The 20,869-nt window shown below is 37.5% G+C and overlaps 1 protein-coding gene across 1 annotated transcript in view; it reads right to left on the reverse strand.

Moving 5' to 3' along the window:
- The window catches only part of ELP3 (elongator acetyltransferase complex subunit 3), a 100,649-nt gene that overhangs the window by 5,045 nt on the left and 74,735 nt on the right, over positions 1-20,869 (reverse strand). Inside the window, exons 13-14 of the mRNA XM_007476526.3 lie at positions 17,276-17,503; positions 16,432-16,513 (exon numbers count right to left, since the gene is read on the reverse strand). Of these exons, the coding sequence (XP_007476588.1) occupies positions 16,432-16,513; positions 17,276-17,503 (310 nt within the window). The remainder of the gene's footprint in view (positions 1-16,431; positions 16,514-17,275; positions 17,504-20,869) is intronic.

Raw genomic sequence — 20,869 nt, forward strand, 5'->3', positions numbered from 1 at the left:
CTCAATTCTCATCTCTTCTGATCTTTCTGTGGCCCTTGACACTATGAATCACCATGATTTCCTTGATATTCTCTTCTCTCTAGGTTTGTAACACTCCTTTCTCTTGGTTCTTATCATCTTAATCATAAGGGAAATGAGCTCTCCACAAAATGGAAAGGGAAAAAGGAATGGAACATTGGGAGGGTACAGGTCAGGTGAAAGTGGATAAGAAATTATAAGTGGGGATTGGGGACAGAGGTTATTTACTCCTAAATAGTAAGGGATACTGCTAAGCATGAAAAACAAGATGGGGTGGGAGTCTGTGTAAAGATAATTTTAGTGTTTTGACTTAAATCTTAATAATTGGTTGCCAGGGAAAATTCCCAAGTAATAAAATACCCAAGTCAGTTGGGAATTATGGAGATTTTAATATAGAGAGAAGGAATTAAGGAAAGGAAAGGAGAGAGGGAGAGAGAGAGGGAGAGAGGGGGAGAGAGAGGGAGAGAGAGGGGAGAGAGAGAGAGAGAGAGAGAGAGAGAGAGAGAGAGAGAGAGAGAGAGAGAGAGAGAGAGAGAGAGAGAGAGAGAGAGAGAGAGAGAGAGAGAGAGAGAGAGAGAGAGAGAGAATTTAAATTGCTCTGGCTCAGGCTGAGCCAGGAAGTAGTTAAAGGCCTTGGCCAAAGTGGCCTCCCTGAGCCTAAAGGAAAGGGAGTCAGTCTTATCACTCTCTGAAGTCTTATCCTCCACTGAACTCAATCTCCTGAACTGAGTTCAGAATCTCCTGAACTGACTTTTAGCCTCCTTTTAAAGAGAATTTTCTCTTATGTCACCTCCCCTAAATTTTTACATCTACCAATCACAGTAGACGCTTTCTCCAGGACTGCCCATTCTTTAGTTTCCACCACTCTTTAGTTCTCACCTTCTCTGATTAGATTATATCTTTTGAGTACTTCACACTTCTTTGTTAAGCTTGCTTTTTGTGAGTTACTTGACCTTTTTGTGATTAATCTAACCTTTATAGGTACTTAACACCCTTTTGTATTAGATCTAAAAATAGATAGCTTAAAGTTATAGCTTCACTATAAGGTATGAGTTAAGTACCTTCATTGTTCAATCAGGAGTTTACAACTTTATCTTCCCCTAAAATATGTTTAAGTCTGGGTGGAATAATGTAAAGACATTCCTAATTCTGTTAGACCAAGTATCTCCATTGTTACAATAAGGAAATAGCTAAATCAAATCTTCTAAAGCACAGTCTGAGTAGTTTTTAAGATTCACATCTGTTAACTACTGGGGAATGAGCCTAAGCAGAGTATCAGTTGATGGGAGTAACTGCTGATTAAAGCAGATGAACTGAATATTCCTGGTCATGGCTTCAATAAGCAAAAAAAAGAGTAAAAACATCATTAATTCCCAAAATGATTTGTAGATTCAGCAAAATACCAACTTACATAGTAAGAGATTATTTTAGATAAAGTTCTGACAAAAATTGCCATGGAAAAATAGATGGAGAAGAATCTCAAGAACTAAGAGAAAATAATGGTGGAGGGAAAGTAGCATTACTAGATCTCAAAATGTACCAGTAACTAAGGACTGCTTGGTTTTTGAAAAAGAGCAAAGGAACAAGACAAGGACACATATAATAAAACTCACTGTATGTAAAAGATTAGTGTTTGATAAACTTACATTTAAAAGCAGTGGAATGTAATTATTATTAACAACCACATGAAAAGACACTCAAATTCTCTAATATTCAGAAAATCCAAATTAAGGCCACCTTCAGATACCACCTTCCACCAAGTAGAATGGCAAAAATAGGAAAAAAAAATCTAATGTTTGGGAATTAGATAGACTAATAAGTCATTTGCAGGACTGGAGCAAACATTTTGGAAAGCAATATGACAATATGCAGCAGAATGTCAAAAACGATCATCACTTCTAACTAGGAGCTTCATCCCCCAAAACAATAAAAAACCCATATGGACAAAAATATTGATAGCTGGTTTTTACATACATACACACATAAAGTACATATATATATATATATATATATATATATATATATATATATATATATATATATATATATATATATACACACACATACACACACACACACACACACACAGAGATCTGTCTGAAGTGATTCACTTGAGAAAGAGATGAAGGAAGAAAGAGAGGCAGGAAAGAAGGCAGCAAAGTCAGAGGTATATTATGGGTGAAATTAGGGTTGTTGACTGAATATATTATTTTAGTGGTCACCAGGGATTTAAATTCAATCCCAATAAAATACTCAAGTCAGTTTGGGATTTTTATGGTGGTTTAATTACAATAGTAGGAAGAAATTAAGAAGAAGAGAGGAAATGGTATAAGATTTTCTCCGGCCTAGCCTAAGCCAAGGGAAGTTCTGAGGCCTCAGCCACAAGGTCTCCTCCGAGATGAGGGACTTCCTCGGAGGATAGTGCTTTAGGAGGTCAAGGAAAGGAAGACTCACCCAGGTTGCTCAGGGAAGATGCCTCACCTAAACCATGCTACAGAACAATACCCAAAAGCATGCCAAGAACGCTGCCACGAGCTCCCAATGCTGAACTGTGAGAGCCCAACATCTCCGTGACTGGAGAGAGGAAATGATGTGAAATATATAGACAGTTCTTTATATCACTTCCTGTGTTTCACATACACCAATGGTAGCTTAAGCTTGGCTTAGGACAGCCCAGAGGGTCTGCCAGTTGTTTCTGATTTGTCACTTGCTAGCACCTGTCAGTCAATAGGACATCCTCCTCACAGTTAATCCTTAAGTGGGGGTGTATACATTCCTGGTTGCTAGAATTCTAAAGACTAAGTAGGGTGGAGGAAAACTAAAATTCACATATAGAAGAAGTATAGATAGGTGTGGAAAAGGACACAGGAAAAAATGGCATTTTCTTTGCTTTTTCTACTATATTTTATCTTGTTAACTGGCAAAGTTTCTATCAGCTCTTATCACTTTGTTTTTTACATAAGCTTGTTTGATAAAGTTCACAAACTCTCTCATCTAACTCCCTAGTCTAAATAGATGCTGTTCAGATTTTCTGTTGTAGCTGTTCACATTTTGCCAGTGAAGAAAATGTGTGTGTAGTGTTGTGAGGTGGGTAAAAGGACACTTCACAGTGAACATCTGAGGTTCTGAGAATAAATGAGATTTATATTCCAGTGTAACAGTAATTTCTCCTTAGCTAACCTCTTCTATTTGTGTGCAATAAGTAATATGTCTGCTCACCTTTAGCTGGAATGTACTGAGAGGAAAACTTAATTGGGAAAGAAAAAAAAATGACTGTCAAATCACAGAAGCAGCAGTCCAAGTGCCCCTGAAAGATACCACATGGGAGGAAAAGGCCCAGAAAGGAGCGAATCCAATTGGTGCTTCCACACATTGAAAACCTCAATGTGCCCAAAGTTTACTCTGACCCAGGGAAAAAAGTCAAGAGAGAAGCTGGTTGGTGATTGAATACTAAAATGGTCCTAAGATGAATGCTATAGACCTCAGAGTGTACCAACTGTATGTCATTTATTTCTTTGTTTATTGTGGCAGATTTGAAGTCCAAGGGTGTTACAAGAGGTTGCTCCAATGCCAATTCTTTCATTTTAATTAAATCCCAGAGTCTTCAAGCTAAAGCATGCATTGTTGAACACAACCATCCAGTATAGGAGAAGACCCTCCTTTCCATTTCAATTATAAACATAAATGGACAATTCTACAAATGTGGGATAAAAAAAACAAAACAATAGACTAAATCTTTTAGCATAATAGCACTGAGGTTCAGGAACTATAATATGGAGAATGAGTAGTTGGTTAATTACCAGTTTCCAAACTGTAAATTGGCTGGAGCTGGATGTCAGCATTCCAATCAACAAATTTCTCATTCTCTTCTCTGCAAAAAGGCACTGTTTGGAATGTTAGGAATACAAATATGAAATAGTATGATAACTATGATATGAAAAGGTGACAGGGTCAAAGGAAAAATCTGGATATTGTTCTGGAAGAGAATTTGAGGATCTTGAAGGAATAGAGATTTCTAACAGAGGGAGCTAGAGTACATTCCAGGCATATGGGGATGCTCTATATCAGAAGGGTCAAACATATGGCTTGTGGACTGCAACATTCCTGAATGTGGTCCAAACCAGATTAAAATGCAAATTGGGAAATATTTAACAAAGTTAATAAAAACACAATAAAATACAGATCATATTGCATTTTAAAACTTAAGTCAGTATGTGGCAGACAGGAATCCTTATGTACAGATTACTGGTGCTGTTTCTGTTTCAGTTTGACACTTTTGGTTTGGATTGGAAGATACCATATGATCCAGGAGGGGTGAATCTTCTCTCCTGAGCATCATACTCATGCCAAGGTCTTGATGTCCTCCCCCAGTTGAGAATGCATTTCATGTCTCTTGTCCCAGGGAGGGATGACTCCACTCTGATGCCAAATCTCTAAATGATGAAAATAATCCACCTGAACTCATTTATCAAGATGGACAAACTCCCACCTGGCCATATGCTCCTGGTCCCAGTGATTCTGAATCCATAACTATTATTATTCAAACATCATTCTCTGTTCCTCATTGCCTGCTCCCTCATTCCCATCCCCTTTCAATGCTGTCCCCATAATGTCATACTCTAAAGCTATACATTCCTTCTACTATGTCCCCTGGAATGAGTGTTCCATAGGTAGACACAAACCCTGCACCCTCAATCTTCTGGTTCTTGAGACCTGGCTCTCCTAATGGCACAGCCTGTTGGTCACCATTTCTAGCCCTGGTTTCTATCTTACCCCCCATAGTTACATCTCCAAACTTAAATTTCTCCTAAAACCTCCCATGGTGCTCCCTTTTTTGCCTCATATTTCACACACACACAAAACACACCACCAACAACAAAAAAACAAACATCCCCAAACCAAATGAAGTGATTGTTTGAAAACTCTCTCTTCTCCCCTCTTCATTTCATATTCTTCAGATGTGTTCTTTCATCAGTTCTATCTCACATGAGTAAGGGGCCCTTCCCCAATCCAGAGCAAATCTAATTACATTTACAAATAATCCAATTCCATCCTGTCTTTTTCAGCAGATCATTTTCCCTATTATCCATACTCTATCACTAAACTTCTATCTCTATTGACTGGCTGTTTTCTTTTCTGCCTACAAACATGTCCATGTCTTGCCATCCTCAAAAACCTTCACTGATCTGTTCATCCCCACTAGCTATTGTTCTATATCTCTTCTCCATTTTGCAGCTAAACTCCTTGAGAAGGGCACTGATAACCCATGCCTCCCCTTTATTTCCTCCTATTCTCTTCTTGACTCTGTATCTGCCTTCCAATTTCACCATTTACCCAAAGCTGCTCTCTCCAAAATTACCCATGACTTCTTAGTAGCCAAATCTAAGGGCCGTTTTTCCATCCTCATTCTTTTTGACTCCTCTCTTGCCTGTGAAATATCATCCTCTTCTCTCTGGGTTTCTGTGATAGTCTATCCAGGTTCTGATCCTATGTCTTTGGCCTATCCTTAGTCTCCTTTACTAAGTTTTTCTTTAAACCATATTTGCTAATGGTGGGTGTCCCCTAAGACTGTCCTGGGTTGTTCTTTCTTCTCTCACTATAGTATTTCACTTGATTTCATTAGTTCCAATGAATTCAAGTATTCTTTTCTTTATTAATAATTTTTACCTTTTGTCAGAATCAAAACTAAGTATAAACTGTAAGACAGAAGAGTGGTAAGGGCTAGGCAATTGGGATTAGGTGACTGCCTAGGGTCACACAGCTAGGAAATGTCTGAGGGCATATTGAACCCAGGATTTGTTGGCTCCAGGTCTGGCTTTCTATCTATTGAGCCACCTAGCTGCCCCTCAAATATAATTTATATGCTATTGATTCTCAGATCTATTTATCTAGCCCTGACCTCTCTCTTGACCCCAGTCTCTCATCTCCAACTATCTTTTGGACATCTTGAACTGGACATTCCAACTTATACTGAAAAATCCCTTTTCCAACTCTCTCCTCTTCCTAATTTTCCTATTGCTCATGAAGGTACTACCATCCTCCCAGTTATTAAGGCTCACAATCTAGGTGTTTCTCTTTAACTCCTCAGTCTCTTTTACCAATCAGTTGCCAAGTCCAGTTGATTCTACCTTCTCCAAATCTGTTTCTGAGGAACAGAGAGGTTAACTGATTTGCTTAGGACCAGACATGAGGTAAAGTGAGTGAGCTAGGAATTATGCTCAGGTTATCCAAATACAAATCTAGTATTCTTTCCATCATACCACGTGAGTGAGTTACTGTTCAGTTTTGGGTTTTCTCTTCCCCAAAACTCTCCTTTTCTCCATTGATATTGTCACCACTCAGCTGTTGTTCCTCAAGCCTATAGTCTACTTGCTGGTCTTCTTTCTCAAGGATTTCCCCCACTTCAGTCCATTCTCTCTTCAGCTGTCAAATTGATCTTCATAAAGTACAGGTGTGACCATATCCCCTTCCCATTCAATCAAATCTATTGATTCCAGGATCAAATAAAATATCTTTCATTTGGCTTTAAAGCCCTTCATATCATCTGGTCTCTTCCTGCTTTTCTTATTTATTTTAGACCTTACTCTTCACCATGTATTACTGTGAGATCCAATGACACTGACTTCTTTGCTGTTTCTCACACAAGACACTGAATAGGTTCTGCCACTGGACATTTTCATTGAGTTCCCCTTGCTTAAAATTGTCTCCTTAATTTGTCTCTTGGCTTCTCTGAAGTCTTAACTAAAACTCTACCTTCTACAAGAAGGCTTTCCTAATCTTCCTTAATGCTAATGACTTCCCTCTGTCTTTATATGCAATTTATCCTGTACATAGCTTGACTGTACATAATTGTTTGCATTTTATTTCTCCCATTAGAATGTGAGCACCTTCTAACAGTCCTTGAGAATAGGGGCTTTATTTTGCCTTTAAAATTTTTTTATTCCCAACACTGAGCCTACAAATAAAGTAAGTGCTTTAATAAATGTTTATTGACTGTTGACTGGTTGATTTAGAGAAAATGAGTAATCAAACAATTTTTAAACAGATGTCATTTCTCACAGATTTCTAGAATTTCTTGCTTTATTCCTATGGAAAGTTTTGGGAAAAGATTATCTTTTCCCTCCAAGTTTTTTTTTTCTTCTTCTGTTGAGATAATGTAATGAAAGACAATTTCAAATGTATTCCAATGGTTCCTCTTTGTTTTGGCATTATAGACCAATATATTACTATAATGGAAATCTCTAGGCAGTCAGTGATTTTCTTCTAGAAATTGTAAGTGAGATATCAACAGGGACAACTTTGCCATTACTGAAAGAGTTTCAGAGTTAAAAAAATAGGGTAGGTTGAAGCCCAAAATCCAATATCAGACTATCAATCTTATGTTCGAAAGTTTCACTGGAAACGGATTGTCTTTCAGTTAACTAAAGACACCCCATTATTTAATCATGTGGCTAACTGACATGGTATTTAGGTAGTTTGTAAACTCCTTGAGAGTCAATAGCTGCATTTTATTCTGTCTTTGTATAGCTAGCTTCTAGTACCTTGTCTCGAACACAGGATTTAACAAATGTTTTTTAGATTTGGGTAGTACCATTTGAATATTATAACCTAATCTAGTGATTTCAACTCAGGATTTTTATCCCTAGACCTGATGGGATTATAATGATCCATTCTATACTCTCTGCCTAAGTCTTTATATAGGAAATTGGACTAACAGGAATAATCCTCTCCTCTACCATCCTCCTGCCACCCATTATTAGCCTATTAAAAAACAGTGACAAGCATTATTATAGGATCATATATTTATTTAAAAGTTACCAAAGTCTGATCTCTATATTTTGCAGATAAAGAAAATGAGGAATAGAAAGATTAAATGATTTGCCCAGGACCAAACAAGAGGTTATTAACAGAGAGCTGATTAGTCTCAGGTTCTCTGAGCATTAATCTAGAGTTCTTTGTATTGTATCACTCTGCTACTATTCAATAATGTTTTGAAGGAAAGGCAGATTATTCTGAGATTCTCCTTTGCTTTGACTAAAAGGTCATGTTGATATTCAGGGCCAAACTCTAGTCTTTCTGGAGGATTTAAGAAATTCACAGAAGAAAGCTTAACTTTCAGCTCTTCTCAGTTCCATCTTTCCTTTAAAAATATGATTTTCCTCTTTTTTTTATTTCCTTGTCCTTCCTGCTCTGTTGCTGCAGCATTGCAGATTGGGTTAGTCCTAGCACACTATCTCTACTTTGCTTGTCAGAAAGATAACCACATTCTACCTGGGCTGAGTAAATGCTCTACCCCAGTTTTCATCTGTCCTCCCAGCTTGGGAGGGTTCCAAGAAACTCCATTTACCAGTAACTTTCCTTTCGTTAGCAAGCCAAAGAAAAGCAATTACCCTTCAGAGCTGACGTAAGCCAGGCTCTAGGACTGACGTCCACAGGGTGTCTCACGGCTCTCGACGTGACTGCTGCCTCCTCCCCTTGAGGAGAGGCATAGCTCTATCCTCCTTCTGTTACTTGTCACTGTGATGCCTCCAAATCAGTGAGCAAGTGAATGATGCAGTAATTAAATTACTATATATTCTGGTGCTCGAGATGCCTAATTAGCATATCAAATTGTTATTGCAAGAACTGTATGGGGTGGGGGGTGCTTTTCTCACAGTGTTCCCTCAGCTATTCTATAATGGAGAGCTAAAGCTTGCCTGGATCAGGAGGTAGCATGTTAAAATGTGCAGTCTTGGAAAACCTCTGTTCTGGTCCTGATCCCTGTAATTAGCTGTGTGACCTTGGGCAAAACACTCAACCTCTCTCACCTTGGTTTCCTCTCTGAACAATGGAGAGTAATAATACCCACCATATATTGGCTTTATAAGACTGTCCTACAGATCACATGAGATTCTAGATATGAGTATTTTTTCAAACTAAAGATGTCATTCAAATTATTACTGTGGAATTATTGTTATTATTAATTGTACTTTTCTAGACACAGAGAACAAATACTGGTATCCTTAAATTTGGCCCTAAGAACCCCTTGGAATAGCACATTTTAGCTAAATTGCTTTTTCAGAATTCATAGAAGGCTTGAAACATTTCAGATGCCATGTTTACCCTGAGTATTTCTTTTTTTTTAATTTAATTTTATATTTTAAGAAACCCTTCTGACTTAAAATCAATACTGTGTATAGGATCTAAGGCAGAAGAGCAGCAAGGTCTAGGCAATAGAAGTTAAATGACTTGCCCTGGGTCACCCAGCTACAACATGTTTGAGGCCAGATTTGAACTCAGGACCTCTCATCACCAGGCCTGAGTTTCAATCTACTGAGCCCCTAGCTGTCCCTATGGATTTATTTATCTTTATATATTATAAATAATGCAATAAAGGAAAAAAGCTTTGCTATGATCAAGGGCAAGAAAGGATATATTCAAAGAACAAGATATCTGGAATCAGATGATGCCCTTCTGGTTTCTGGCTCTACTATTTCCTACTTGTGTGACCTTGGGCACATCAATTAGTCTCTCTTAGTCTACTTCTTCATCTATAAAATAGGGACAATGCTACTTAGGTTCATAGGATGAGAGATTCAGGGCCATAACAGACCTTGGAGGTCAGCTCAGCTAACCCCTTTTTGTAAACAGGGCAAATGAAGCCAACATGGAAGAAATGATTTCCCCAAAATGTTGTGTAGGTATTAAGCAGTTAAGATTTGACACCAGGCCCTCTAACTAGGAATCCAGCATTCTTTGGTGGGAAAAGTACTTGGATAACCTAAATTCAAATCCCAATTTCTAAGCTTAGGCAAGTCACTTACTGTGCCATAAAGATGACAAATATAGAAAATTCAAAGAAACGGAGGAAGATTTCTACAGAGTGAAGCAGGGTGAACACAGCAGAACCAAAAGAACACAATTACAACTATGTCATTGAAGACAACTTTGAGGCAACAAGACTCAGAATATAAAACTGAACACTGATGTTAACATAAAGGAAAACTACTCGAGTAAAAGGTTGCATATATTATCAATAAAAGTCACTATTAGTTTTACTTAGCTATTTTAGGGACTGCACATGGTAGAAGATTCAGTAGGGAATATGGAAAGAATCTAGGAAGATATATAAAAATGAAGTTGTTACTTAGCATTACAGGACTGTTGAAAGGTTCAAATGAAATAATGTAAAGATCCATATAATAAATGAGACCTGCTATTAAAGCTTCCTACTTTAAAAATTTTTTTAAGTATTTATTTTGAAACAGGAGGCAAGAACAACTGCTAGCAGAGACCTCTCTAAGAATGCTCACCAGAGAAGGCAAAGTGCTAAATTAAAGACAATTGACTGTTTGCCATTTGATGGGATAATGGGGGGCAAGAACTTGTCAGTAACTACCACCCATCCATTCTTCATTCCCATAGTCTCCCATGAAGGGTTTCTGGCTTCCCAAATGCACCCTGAATCTAATGGGGAACTGGGAATTACAGTTACAGTAATAACTTTGGTTTTTCTTCCTCTTAGATCAAAGATGCTTTAACCCTAACCCTGCAATTAAAAAGTCACTATTATTTTTTTTGGCCATTTGTAGATAGGTTTCCTTACTCTGTCATTCACAAACACTTTCAGTCTTACCTAAAGCACTTTCTTCCTTTAAGTGTTGAGGTTGTTGCAGGAGGGGGAACTGTTTGGTCTATACTGCATGTACTTTTCCCACTTGGTTACAGTATAATTATCACTGAATCACTGGGTCTATAAAAATGAAGGAGGAAGAATCCAAAGATGAATGAAAAGTTGGCAGGAGAACAGGAACTAGAGGCCTTTGTCATTCCCACACCCCATCCCCTTCCCTACAATGTCTTGAGTGAATCTATCAGGGAGAAAGGAAAGTGTGTGAATAGAGTAGCTGGATAATTTCAAAAACAAGAAACCCTCATGTTGTTTTCATTCAAATCAAGATGGCAATGAATGGAGTGATGGATAAATATGGCATTTAGAAGCACATTCTTGTCTCCATGTCTTTCTACAAGTGATACTTATAGACATAGAATGCCCTGCCTCATCACCCCCATCTCTCAGAACTTTTTACTTTTTCTGAGATTCAATTCAGATATTACCTTTCTAGAGGAGGGTCTTCTTGGACCCCACATTTGCTAATGCTTTCTACCTCAAATGATCTTGTATTGACATATATGTGCTGGTAGAACATAATTCAATAGCAAGTTTAGCAGAAAGAGTCTTTTTCCCGCCCCTGAAGGGATTAGCAAAAGAGATCTAAAGACATAGCAAAATCTTAGAATGTTAACAATAAATGTAACTATTCCCTAAAGGGAAGCTCATGCAAAGGCAAGGAATCAACCCTTCTTCTACCTGGCTACATGATTTTGGTCTGAGTTCATTCCACTTATGGCAGAGGGGGGAAAATCAAATACAAGTTCCAGAATACCTAAGAAATAAAAAGTATTATGTGTGATAATATGGACAAAATGACTGAGTTTTTAATATGGATTTTGTTTTTGAAATCAATTTGCCTGCTTTCATAGGGTGGGGAAAATGTTTTTGACTTCAATCTTGATCTCTACAGACTAGTTTCCCTGCCTTCACTATAAAAAGAGCTTTGTTTGTTAACTGCAAGATGTATCTGGATATTGGTGACTTCAGATTTATGAGGGAGAGAATGAACAGTTCTGATATTTAGTAAAGCTGTCTTGTTTCCTTCAGTAAAGTCTAGAAGAATGAGTCACTGAAAGGCCAGCATATGCACCTGTGTGTAGTTGTAAGTGGGGATAGGTGTGGATTTCTCTCCCCACAAGGGAAGGGGACAACAGGGTACAAAGACAACACACCTAGTTCAAAACAGTGGTATGCACTGTCATGAAGAACATGTGTTACATCTCCATTAGCTCAGTGTGTCAGCACACTGAATAGAAGACTGTTGGGGGCATATTGGAGAAGAAGGAACTGGAGATAGAGGGGGAGATGGAAAAAAACCCCAACAACAAATAGGATATAATTTCTCAGACCCTGGATTTTAGTCTGACAAGAAGGAAAGAATTCAGAGGGGGATGTGTGGGTTTTAGAACAGAAAAAATTATTTTTAAATTAATAGTTTATAAACCTGGATTTCCAATGACTTGGGATGAAATGAATGGGAAGGAAGTTACAGTGGGATGGCTTTTTTGCTTCCCCAGAGAATATTTTGAATTGTTCCCTCAAGAAAAGGATGGAAAGGGATTATCTAGTCACCAAAACATGAGGTAGATGAGAATCCAAGATGGGCAAAGAAAAGGAAAGCTTAGATCTATAATAACAGTAATCATTTATATAGTACTTGATAATTTACTAAATATGTCATACATATTACTTACTTTATCTTTACAACCACCTGGTAAAGCAGGCAATAGAAGTATTATTATTATTAATATTATCTCTGTCTTTAGATATGAGAAAATAGAGGTTTAGGATGAAAAAGTAACTCTCCAAGCTCACAGAACTAGGAAATGATAGAACTTATGATTCAAACCCAAGTTGGCTGACTCTAAATCCCATGATATTTTTCTTTGCCACAGCGGCCTCCTTTCTTTGGATCACAAGAGACACCTAATATCCCTTGCTTAGATACCATTTTGAATTCCACAAAAAATGGGCATGCACATATCCATTCAGATTAAGAGACAGAAAAAGAGAAAGATATGGATAGGTAATTGGATAGAGGGAGAGAAACATGTGTGGGTAGAAGGCTAGATGTATGGATGTATGGGGGGAGAGAAAGAGAGAGGGAGTGAGAGTGTGTGTGAGAGAGATGTGGGTGGCAGTGCAGAGAAGTAGTGGTGAGAGAAGAGGAACCTACAGAGGTTAGGTAGGTGTGTCTGTCTTCCTCTAATGCAATTACCTCAGTTTCAGAGTAGCAACAGAAATTCCATATATATATATATATATATATATATATATATATATATATATATATATATATATATATAATACACACACATATATATGTAGATATATATTCCATATATTCCATATATATATATGTATATATATATACATCAGGTTGCCATTTGGAGATATTTGGCTCCTCTCATATTGAATCATATGGAGAGGTTACCTTAAGAGAATTTCCTCCACTTAATTCAATAAATATTTGTTAAATTCTTACTATGTGTAAGGTACTATGTCCAGTGTTACAGATACAAAGATGAAATAAGAATATCTCAAGGAGTTTATAATCTAAAGAGAATTAAGGCTACAAATAACCTCAATTTTTCCAAAAGTGGCATGGGGGTCAAATTAATTCATCAACACTTGCCACTTCCCAGCTCAGATGAATGGAAATTACATCTATTTCCTACTATAAATCAATGACAGTCTGGAGCCAATCAATGCTCTTTCATATACAACCTTCAGCTCTTAAAGATCGTTAATTTCTGTATTTGAATATTCAGAGTTTGCAGTAGTCACACTTTTGGGTTTTCGGTGATTGCAAATAAATCCTGGAGCATATAGTTGTAGTATTGCTATAAAGGCCTTTCTCCCACAGCCACCCCACCACCTACCCCAAATTCAAGATTTATGCATTCTCATCTCTTTTTTGACTTTTGAAATAATTCTAAAGGATGTAGTCATCCTTCATCCTAATTTTTCTAAACCATAATGGTTTCTGTCATCTCTCATCCAGACATTTGTCTCATTCCCAACCATCCTCTTGTGGTCTATTAGCCTTGTGAAATTCTTGGACAATGTCCATATTAATTTTCTACTTGAGAGAACACAAACAGCATACCGATTAGGACCACGATGATAGTAGCTGAGCTTGGGGGACTGTTCATCTCACTGAATAGCAATTAGCTCAAGGAATAGAACAGCGACATGTCTGGTTCTTACATCTCACCAGGTTGCTGAGACTAGGAGAGGAAACATCGTTCTTTGGGGTGGCATTAAACATTTTTTGAAAAGATGCTGTCAATTCTAGTTCTTCTGAGAAATGGTACAGACACAGTTGTATCTACCAAAGATCTTCAGCTTTTAGAGGGATTATTAAGGATGGCATTTTGTCTCCTGAAGAGATTCTGAAAAGTTCTCTATATGATGCTTAAGAGAGAGAAGATGAGTTGGTTTAATATTAAAGAGAAAGTTCAACATATTGGAAAGTTGAGTAGAAAAAACCCAAACTTTTTAAATAAATAAGATTAATTTGCTAAGGTGCTTTCTGGAATATATTTAAGAAATATATTTTATGGATAGTCAAAGGGACATAAAGCTGATCTTTTAAGTACCGAGTTTCATCAGAGGTTACTGACTTGATGAAAATCCAATTCTTAATAGCTATAGTATCTGCTGCTTGTAGATGTAGCAAATACTCCTAAATTGAGAAGTAATTCTGATATTGAAGAGAGTTAAGTTAAGAAAGTAAATTCTAGGTGGTCTCCTTGAAGGCAGGGACAATATTTTATGATTATTTCTATTCCTTTGCAGCCTATCACAATGCCTTGAACTAATGTGGTCTATTGATATTAGGAAGCTGTCGACCAAGAATACAATCAGTGCAAAGAATCTGAAAACTTGGGAATTCTAAGGTATTAATTGTTGAGATATAGAAAAACATCAGAATCTGAGAGCTAGAACCTTACTTTAACTCTCTTCATTTCACTGACAAATAACCCAGGATCCAAAGTAGTTAAGTGACTTATCCAAAATTTCATTTTTAGACAAAGTCATGGCACTTACAGATGAGCTTCTTAATTGTGACATTAAAACATAACCATGTAAGCAGATGCTATGAAATTAGATTAACTATTAATTAGAATTTTGGGAAAAGTCAAAAGAGAAATAATGGTATTCTTCCAGTGAGCTCATCAAATTGGAAACTAAAGTTCCTACAAGTAACTGAGTATGACTTTGGGAAAGTCAATTCCTCCCCTTTTGGTATTTCAAACTTGGCAAGTAAACTCTATTCTATCTCAAATGGTTGTCATAAAAATAAATGTATCAATGTAAAGCAGAATGGCATACAATATAATTTTGATGCTGCTGTGATCAAATTACCAAATTCACCAGATCTAGGTAAATGACAGACACAGATGTCAAGGATATCAGCAGAGTCAAACAAATTCCTTTGATAGTATAGAAACAAGAATACTAAGTTTATCAGTGACATACTTGTCATACAGCCTATAATGCTGTATGGGCAGTAAGTGGCAAATGTATTAGACAGCTCTGATATAGTACTGTGCTAAAAAAGGTTACCAAAATTTAAGATGTCAACCTTGCACACATGTTATGTCCTAGATTGATTTCTTGGGTCTGTTTTGTTCCATTGTGATGCTTTCAGACATCCACAATCTAAACAGAACAAATCCAAGTACAAGAAAACAAGTCTGAAGGAACTATTTTAATCATTTTAATGTACTAAGCAAGCAGCCACAATTAGGTACCCCTTTTTTAATGGGATCAAAGAAAGTTGTGTCTAGATATTTGTGGGGAATATTATGTCCTGAAATGCTTTATTTGTCTGTCCTATTAATGGAGAAAAGTCTGCCTGAAGAAGATCGGCTCATTAAGTGTGCCCTAGATATTACAATTTCATAATTAAAACTAGTGAAAACCTGGGCACAGCTATTGATCTTTAGGAGCTTGTAGACTTTATTATAAGTCATAAGCTCATAAGTCCTTCCCCCCATTCCCCAGAAAAAAGGTGACATGGATTTTACTCCTGCTTCTACTCCTATGTTGGTTTATTAATGATAATTACCCCAGGGATAAAAAAATGGAAAGTATTTTGGGAAGAAGTACATTTACTATCAACTTTATTCTTTGTTCTACTTGACACATTTTCCTCTTTTCTCCATTCAATCCTCTCAAACATTTGTAGATAAGGAAAAAGAGACTGACATACAGTGTAGTATTATTGCCCCATGGCAGGCTGTGCTGTGAAGCTACAAAAACCAGTTAGAAATGGAATACATTAAAGCAAGGAGCTCTGACATTAAATATATTATCTCACTGTATTATATTTTTTGAATACCAACAGTGATAATACTCTATAAAAGCATACATTTCCCTTATATGCCTAATACTAAATGACTTTTTCTCAGGTGGTGTACCTAGGGCACAACAGAAAGATGCTTTGATGAGGGTGACTTGTGTGGTAGTGGTGAAGGCAGAAACAGAACCCAATGTCTTAATACGGACCTTATTCCCACTTTCTCCAAAAAAATAGAGGGGTTCTGAAAGCCCTATTTAGTTAACTCTCCACAGGACTTCTTCCCTTAGTTTCAGTCATGTGTTCAGCTTTTCCTGATTGCATATAAAAATAACAAAATGAGACTAAGGTAGATAAGAGATTTCCCTACCCCCTTCCCCAAAATTATGGCACTAACCTATAATGCTTGGCATTTGCCAGTTGTCTTTATTTTTTTTAACAGAAATGTTACCTGAAATGACAGCAATTTTCTGAGCTCCATGTTCTTGTTTAGCTATCCTTTCTGCTTCTTCCATGAGTAACATACCAAATCCCTAGGGGAGGGACAAAAGAAAGAAAAGAAAAGAATGTTCACAAATAAGAAGGGTGTAATTCTGAGACTAGTTTAGAGACTGCTTTAGTCTGTTGAAACAAGAGTCATAAAAACTTTCTTTAAAAAACAAGGAAGGAATAATCATTCATTCAACTATTTGAGAAGAGTTCTATAGCTGACTGGTAACAAAGACATTAATTTTTATAGTGAGAGTACCATTAAAAGGTCCTTCTCAGATGATGGGAGCTGATCATTGTGAGAAGGAAATTTCCTTTGATCATCTGTTCTTCATTTAGGGAGGAGCAGGAAGGAAGATATGGGCTGAAAAGCCCTGATTCACTTAACTTGTGGACAGTGGAAGCCTGGGGTTATCTTTTCACAAACTTTTTGGAACATTTGCAATTCCCAACAGTTCATAAGAAATGAGGCAATATTCTTTAGCTACCAACTTTTGTGCATATCATACAACTACCAACAGCTGGTTTTTACAACCACTAGCTCCTAAAGCATTTTTCTCTTTTTGGTTCCTACAATATATTATCTTGCCTAAAACTTGGGGAAACAAAACAAAACTGTTTCAATTAAGGGTGAAAAAAATCTCAGAACAATTAAATAAATGTTCATTTCTCTGTTACTTTATCTTCTTGTTCCTGATTTAATTTCCCCACTTTTCTCTCTCCCTCTTTCTACCTTACTCCTTTGCTTCCTTATTTTGAGCACTTTTCTTAACCAGAGAACAAATGGGAAAAGGTTAAGGAGATACCTGATGCTGAAATTTTGTAGGGTCACGACTGCTCACAGGAACCACACTCCCATATACATGTAGTTCTCGGACTATAGAAACACCTCCTTTCAACTCAGGTCGAAACGATTCCTCTGAGCACTTCCGCAAACGTAGAAGGCCAATCAGAATGTCCTGCTCAGGGTCCTCATATGATAGAAAGGTCTCCCAGCCACCATTTGCTACATAATCTCTCCTAACTAATTCAACCTGTTTAAAGAAAAAAAGAACTAATAATTTTTTGAAATGTTTTTTTAAAATCTACATTAATTCATATAGGCTAATTTTCATAGAAACCCACCTATTATTATTATTATTTTTAACATGTTTATCCTTGAAGTGAAATTTAATCCAGAAGACTATGTAGAAGGTTGGGGTGGCCATGTATGCCCAAGGGCCTTGTACTGTGACATATTGTATGATAATGAAAAGCCTTCAAATTGTCTATAAAGCTGGAGAACTGATCACAAAGGTAGCAGCAGCTGAGACAGGACTGAATAGATTTGTAACTCATTCCTTTATTACTCTTTTTTTTTGACTGGTTGATCCCCAGTTGGATAGAGAGAGAGAGTTGCCCTCTTCCACCTGGACATGTTGGCTAGGCACATGTAGCCTTCTCTGTTCTTTGCTGATCTTAAGTGAACAGGTATTCTGAGATTCTTGTGAGTTCAAGGAATCTAGAGATGCTGTCAGGGGCCTCCTTGGCATATTAGGCTAAATGGCAGAAGTAGCAGTAACCATTAAAGCAATGAATGCTAGTGCTCAATGAGGGAACTGGCCACAGAGTGAGTACATAAATATGCGAATGAAGGTGTTATTGTTGAGTTGTTTCAGTTGTGTCTAACTCTTCATGACCCCATTTGGGTTTTTTTTTTTTACAAAGATACTTGGCAAAGTTTTACCATTAGTTTTTCTAGCTCATTTTGCAGATGAGGAAAATGAGGCAATCAGGGTTAAGTGTCTTGCCCAATGTCACATAGCTAGTATATGAGGCCAGATTTGAATTCATAAAGATGAGTCTTCCTGATCCCAGGTCCAGCACTCTATCCACTGCACCATTTGACTGCTCTCACTCTAATAATGGACATCTGCTTTTGATTGAAGTTCTGATACATGTATATCTTTCTCTCAGCATAACTCTAGGCAAAAATTCATACTAGTGTAAGAGTGTTTTTTTGAGTCACTGGCTTTCCTTATGCATAGTAGTAACTACCCTCTTCCTCCAGTACCTTTCAGGTGCCCAAATATCAGTCATTTATGCCTTAGTATGAATTGTGGAATGAAATTGTGCCCTCTGTTAACTATATTTCAGGCACTGATCAGAAGAAAGGGGAGTCATTTTGAAGAACAGGATTATATATCAACCTAATATTAGTTAATGTATCAAATGGGTAGAAGTTATTAGAAGATGAGCCTAACAAAGTGATAAAGTATACATATGCTTATAGTATTATTCAGGGACTAGGAGAAGACAAATCTGTTCAATTAGCAAACTATCAGTTTAAGAGTAGAAATGTCAATACAAGGACCATCTATTTGTTTGCTGATCACTGACAAAGCTGAACTTTAACAGTGATAGATATACAGACAGACCCATATATGCAAACATATACCTATACACAAGGCAAAAAGTCAGAGGCAGAAGGGATCTCATTAGGCATTTAGTCAAAGCCATAACCACAGAAGAATATCTTGCAATGTAGCAATTATGACTTGGATGCCTCCATTCTTAGAATGTTTCCCTGAAACCGAGCCTAAATCAATTGCTTTGAGACTTCTAATCATGGCCCTTAGTTATTGTTGTTTGTCCTTCATTTTCAAAAAGACCAATGACATCACAAGGTGAGGTCCTGACTTGCAAGTGAATTGTATTTAAGTGAGGCAGTACACAAAGTCATCAAAATCCAAGTAAGTCTAAAGTCAGGATGACTAGCAATGGCCCAGGATGTAGTGTTTGAGCTCTAAGTAAGTGCTCCACAGCACTTCCTTCAGCTGCGTTCATGGCCACTGGAACAGATTGTTCTCATCTGCCCATTGGGGTAGGGGTGGGGTATGGGGGGGGGGGGGGAGTTTTCACAAACTGAGGATAGACAATCCCCTAATTCATTGATTAGTTCTGGGCCTATTGGTTACCCTCAACCTGGTTTAGTGCAGCTGATGAGGTTTTATTGGGGTGTGGCTACTACTCCTGCTTCAGCTTTCACCAAAGGAGGCTAACTAAGGAGCTCTGAAAAGGTTCAGAGCAAGCCCTCAGAGGTGCTAGTTCTCCTGGATCACCCCATATACCCCAACTGTTCCTAGTGCTGCCCTTAGGATGAAAGAGAACAAATCTATCCCCTTTTCCAACACAACTGCCCTTCAAATATTCAAAACTGTCCTGCCTTCCTTGAGTCTTCTCTATATAAGACTCTTTAGTTTTTTTCGATCAATCCTCCCTATATGAATGTAAAGCTTTTCACTACCCTGATTCCTAAATTATACTGCCAGAATGGAAGACAATGATCCTGTTGTGCCCTGACCACTCTAGAGACCCCCTAACAGGGCAGTCCAGGATTTCATTATGTCTCTGGCGCTTTGAGTAAAACAGAATCCCCAGGCCTATTTCAAACTACTTCCTAATCACACCTTCCTCATCCTGGTTTTTGAATTTTCTATTTAATTTGAACAGCTAGATGGCACAGTGGAAAAGGTGCCAGACCTAGAGTCAGGAAGACTTGAGTTCAAATCTGGCATCAGACCCTAGCTGTGTGACCCAGGACAAGTCACTTAGCCCTGTTTGCCTAAGTTTCCTCATCTATAAAATAAACTGAAAAATGAAATGGCAAACCATTTCAGCATCTTTGCTAAGAAAACCTAAATGGGTTTGGAAAGTGCTGGTCAGGACTGAACAACAATGACAATTACCTATCCTGTTAGGATTTAGTTCACATGGTTCTCCCAAACTTTTTTTTTTTTTTTACAATGGAAGCATTAAAGACTATGCCAAATGCTTTGCTTAAAATCCAAGCATGCTGTCTAGTATCCTTTCTAACAAAGGGAATGAGGTTAGTCTGAAATGACCTGTTCTTGATGAAGCCATGCTAACAGTTACTAACCAGTATTTCTTTTTTGTAAATGCTCAAGTAACCATGTGTGTGTGTGTGTGTGTGTGTGTGTGTGTGTGTGTGTGTGTGTGTGTGTGTGTGTGTGTGTTTTAGGGGGGTAGCAAGATAATTTTATCAACATAGGGAAACTTCTAGCAATCCAATTCTGCAAACCTATAGTCTTAAAAGGGAAGCTGGGGCCACTAAGAGGCTAAATAAGAGTTAAATGTATGGAAAGGAGGGTGTGAATCTTTTTCTTCTTGATTCCTAGCCTAGACTTCTATCCCTGATGTCATTAAGCTTCTCCTTTGAATAATACCTCTAAGTTTTGTTAGGAATTCAAGTCATGCTTATTATAGTTGGAAAACTCTGCCCTCTTCAAGTTTAAGTGACACAAATGGCGCAAAATCCCTGGAATACCCTTAAAGGGGCATATCTAATCATGCTGGGGAATCAAGGCCTTTTTAGAGGGCAAGCTTCTTCCTTAGCCAAC

Source organism: Monodelphis domestica, chromosome 1, assembly GCF_027887165.1.
Source record: "Monodelphis domestica isolate mMonDom1 chromosome 1, mMonDom1.pri, whole genome shotgun sequence".
NCBI classification, from domain to species: Eukaryota; Metazoa; Chordata; class Mammalia; order Didelphimorphia; family Didelphidae; genus Monodelphis; species Monodelphis domestica.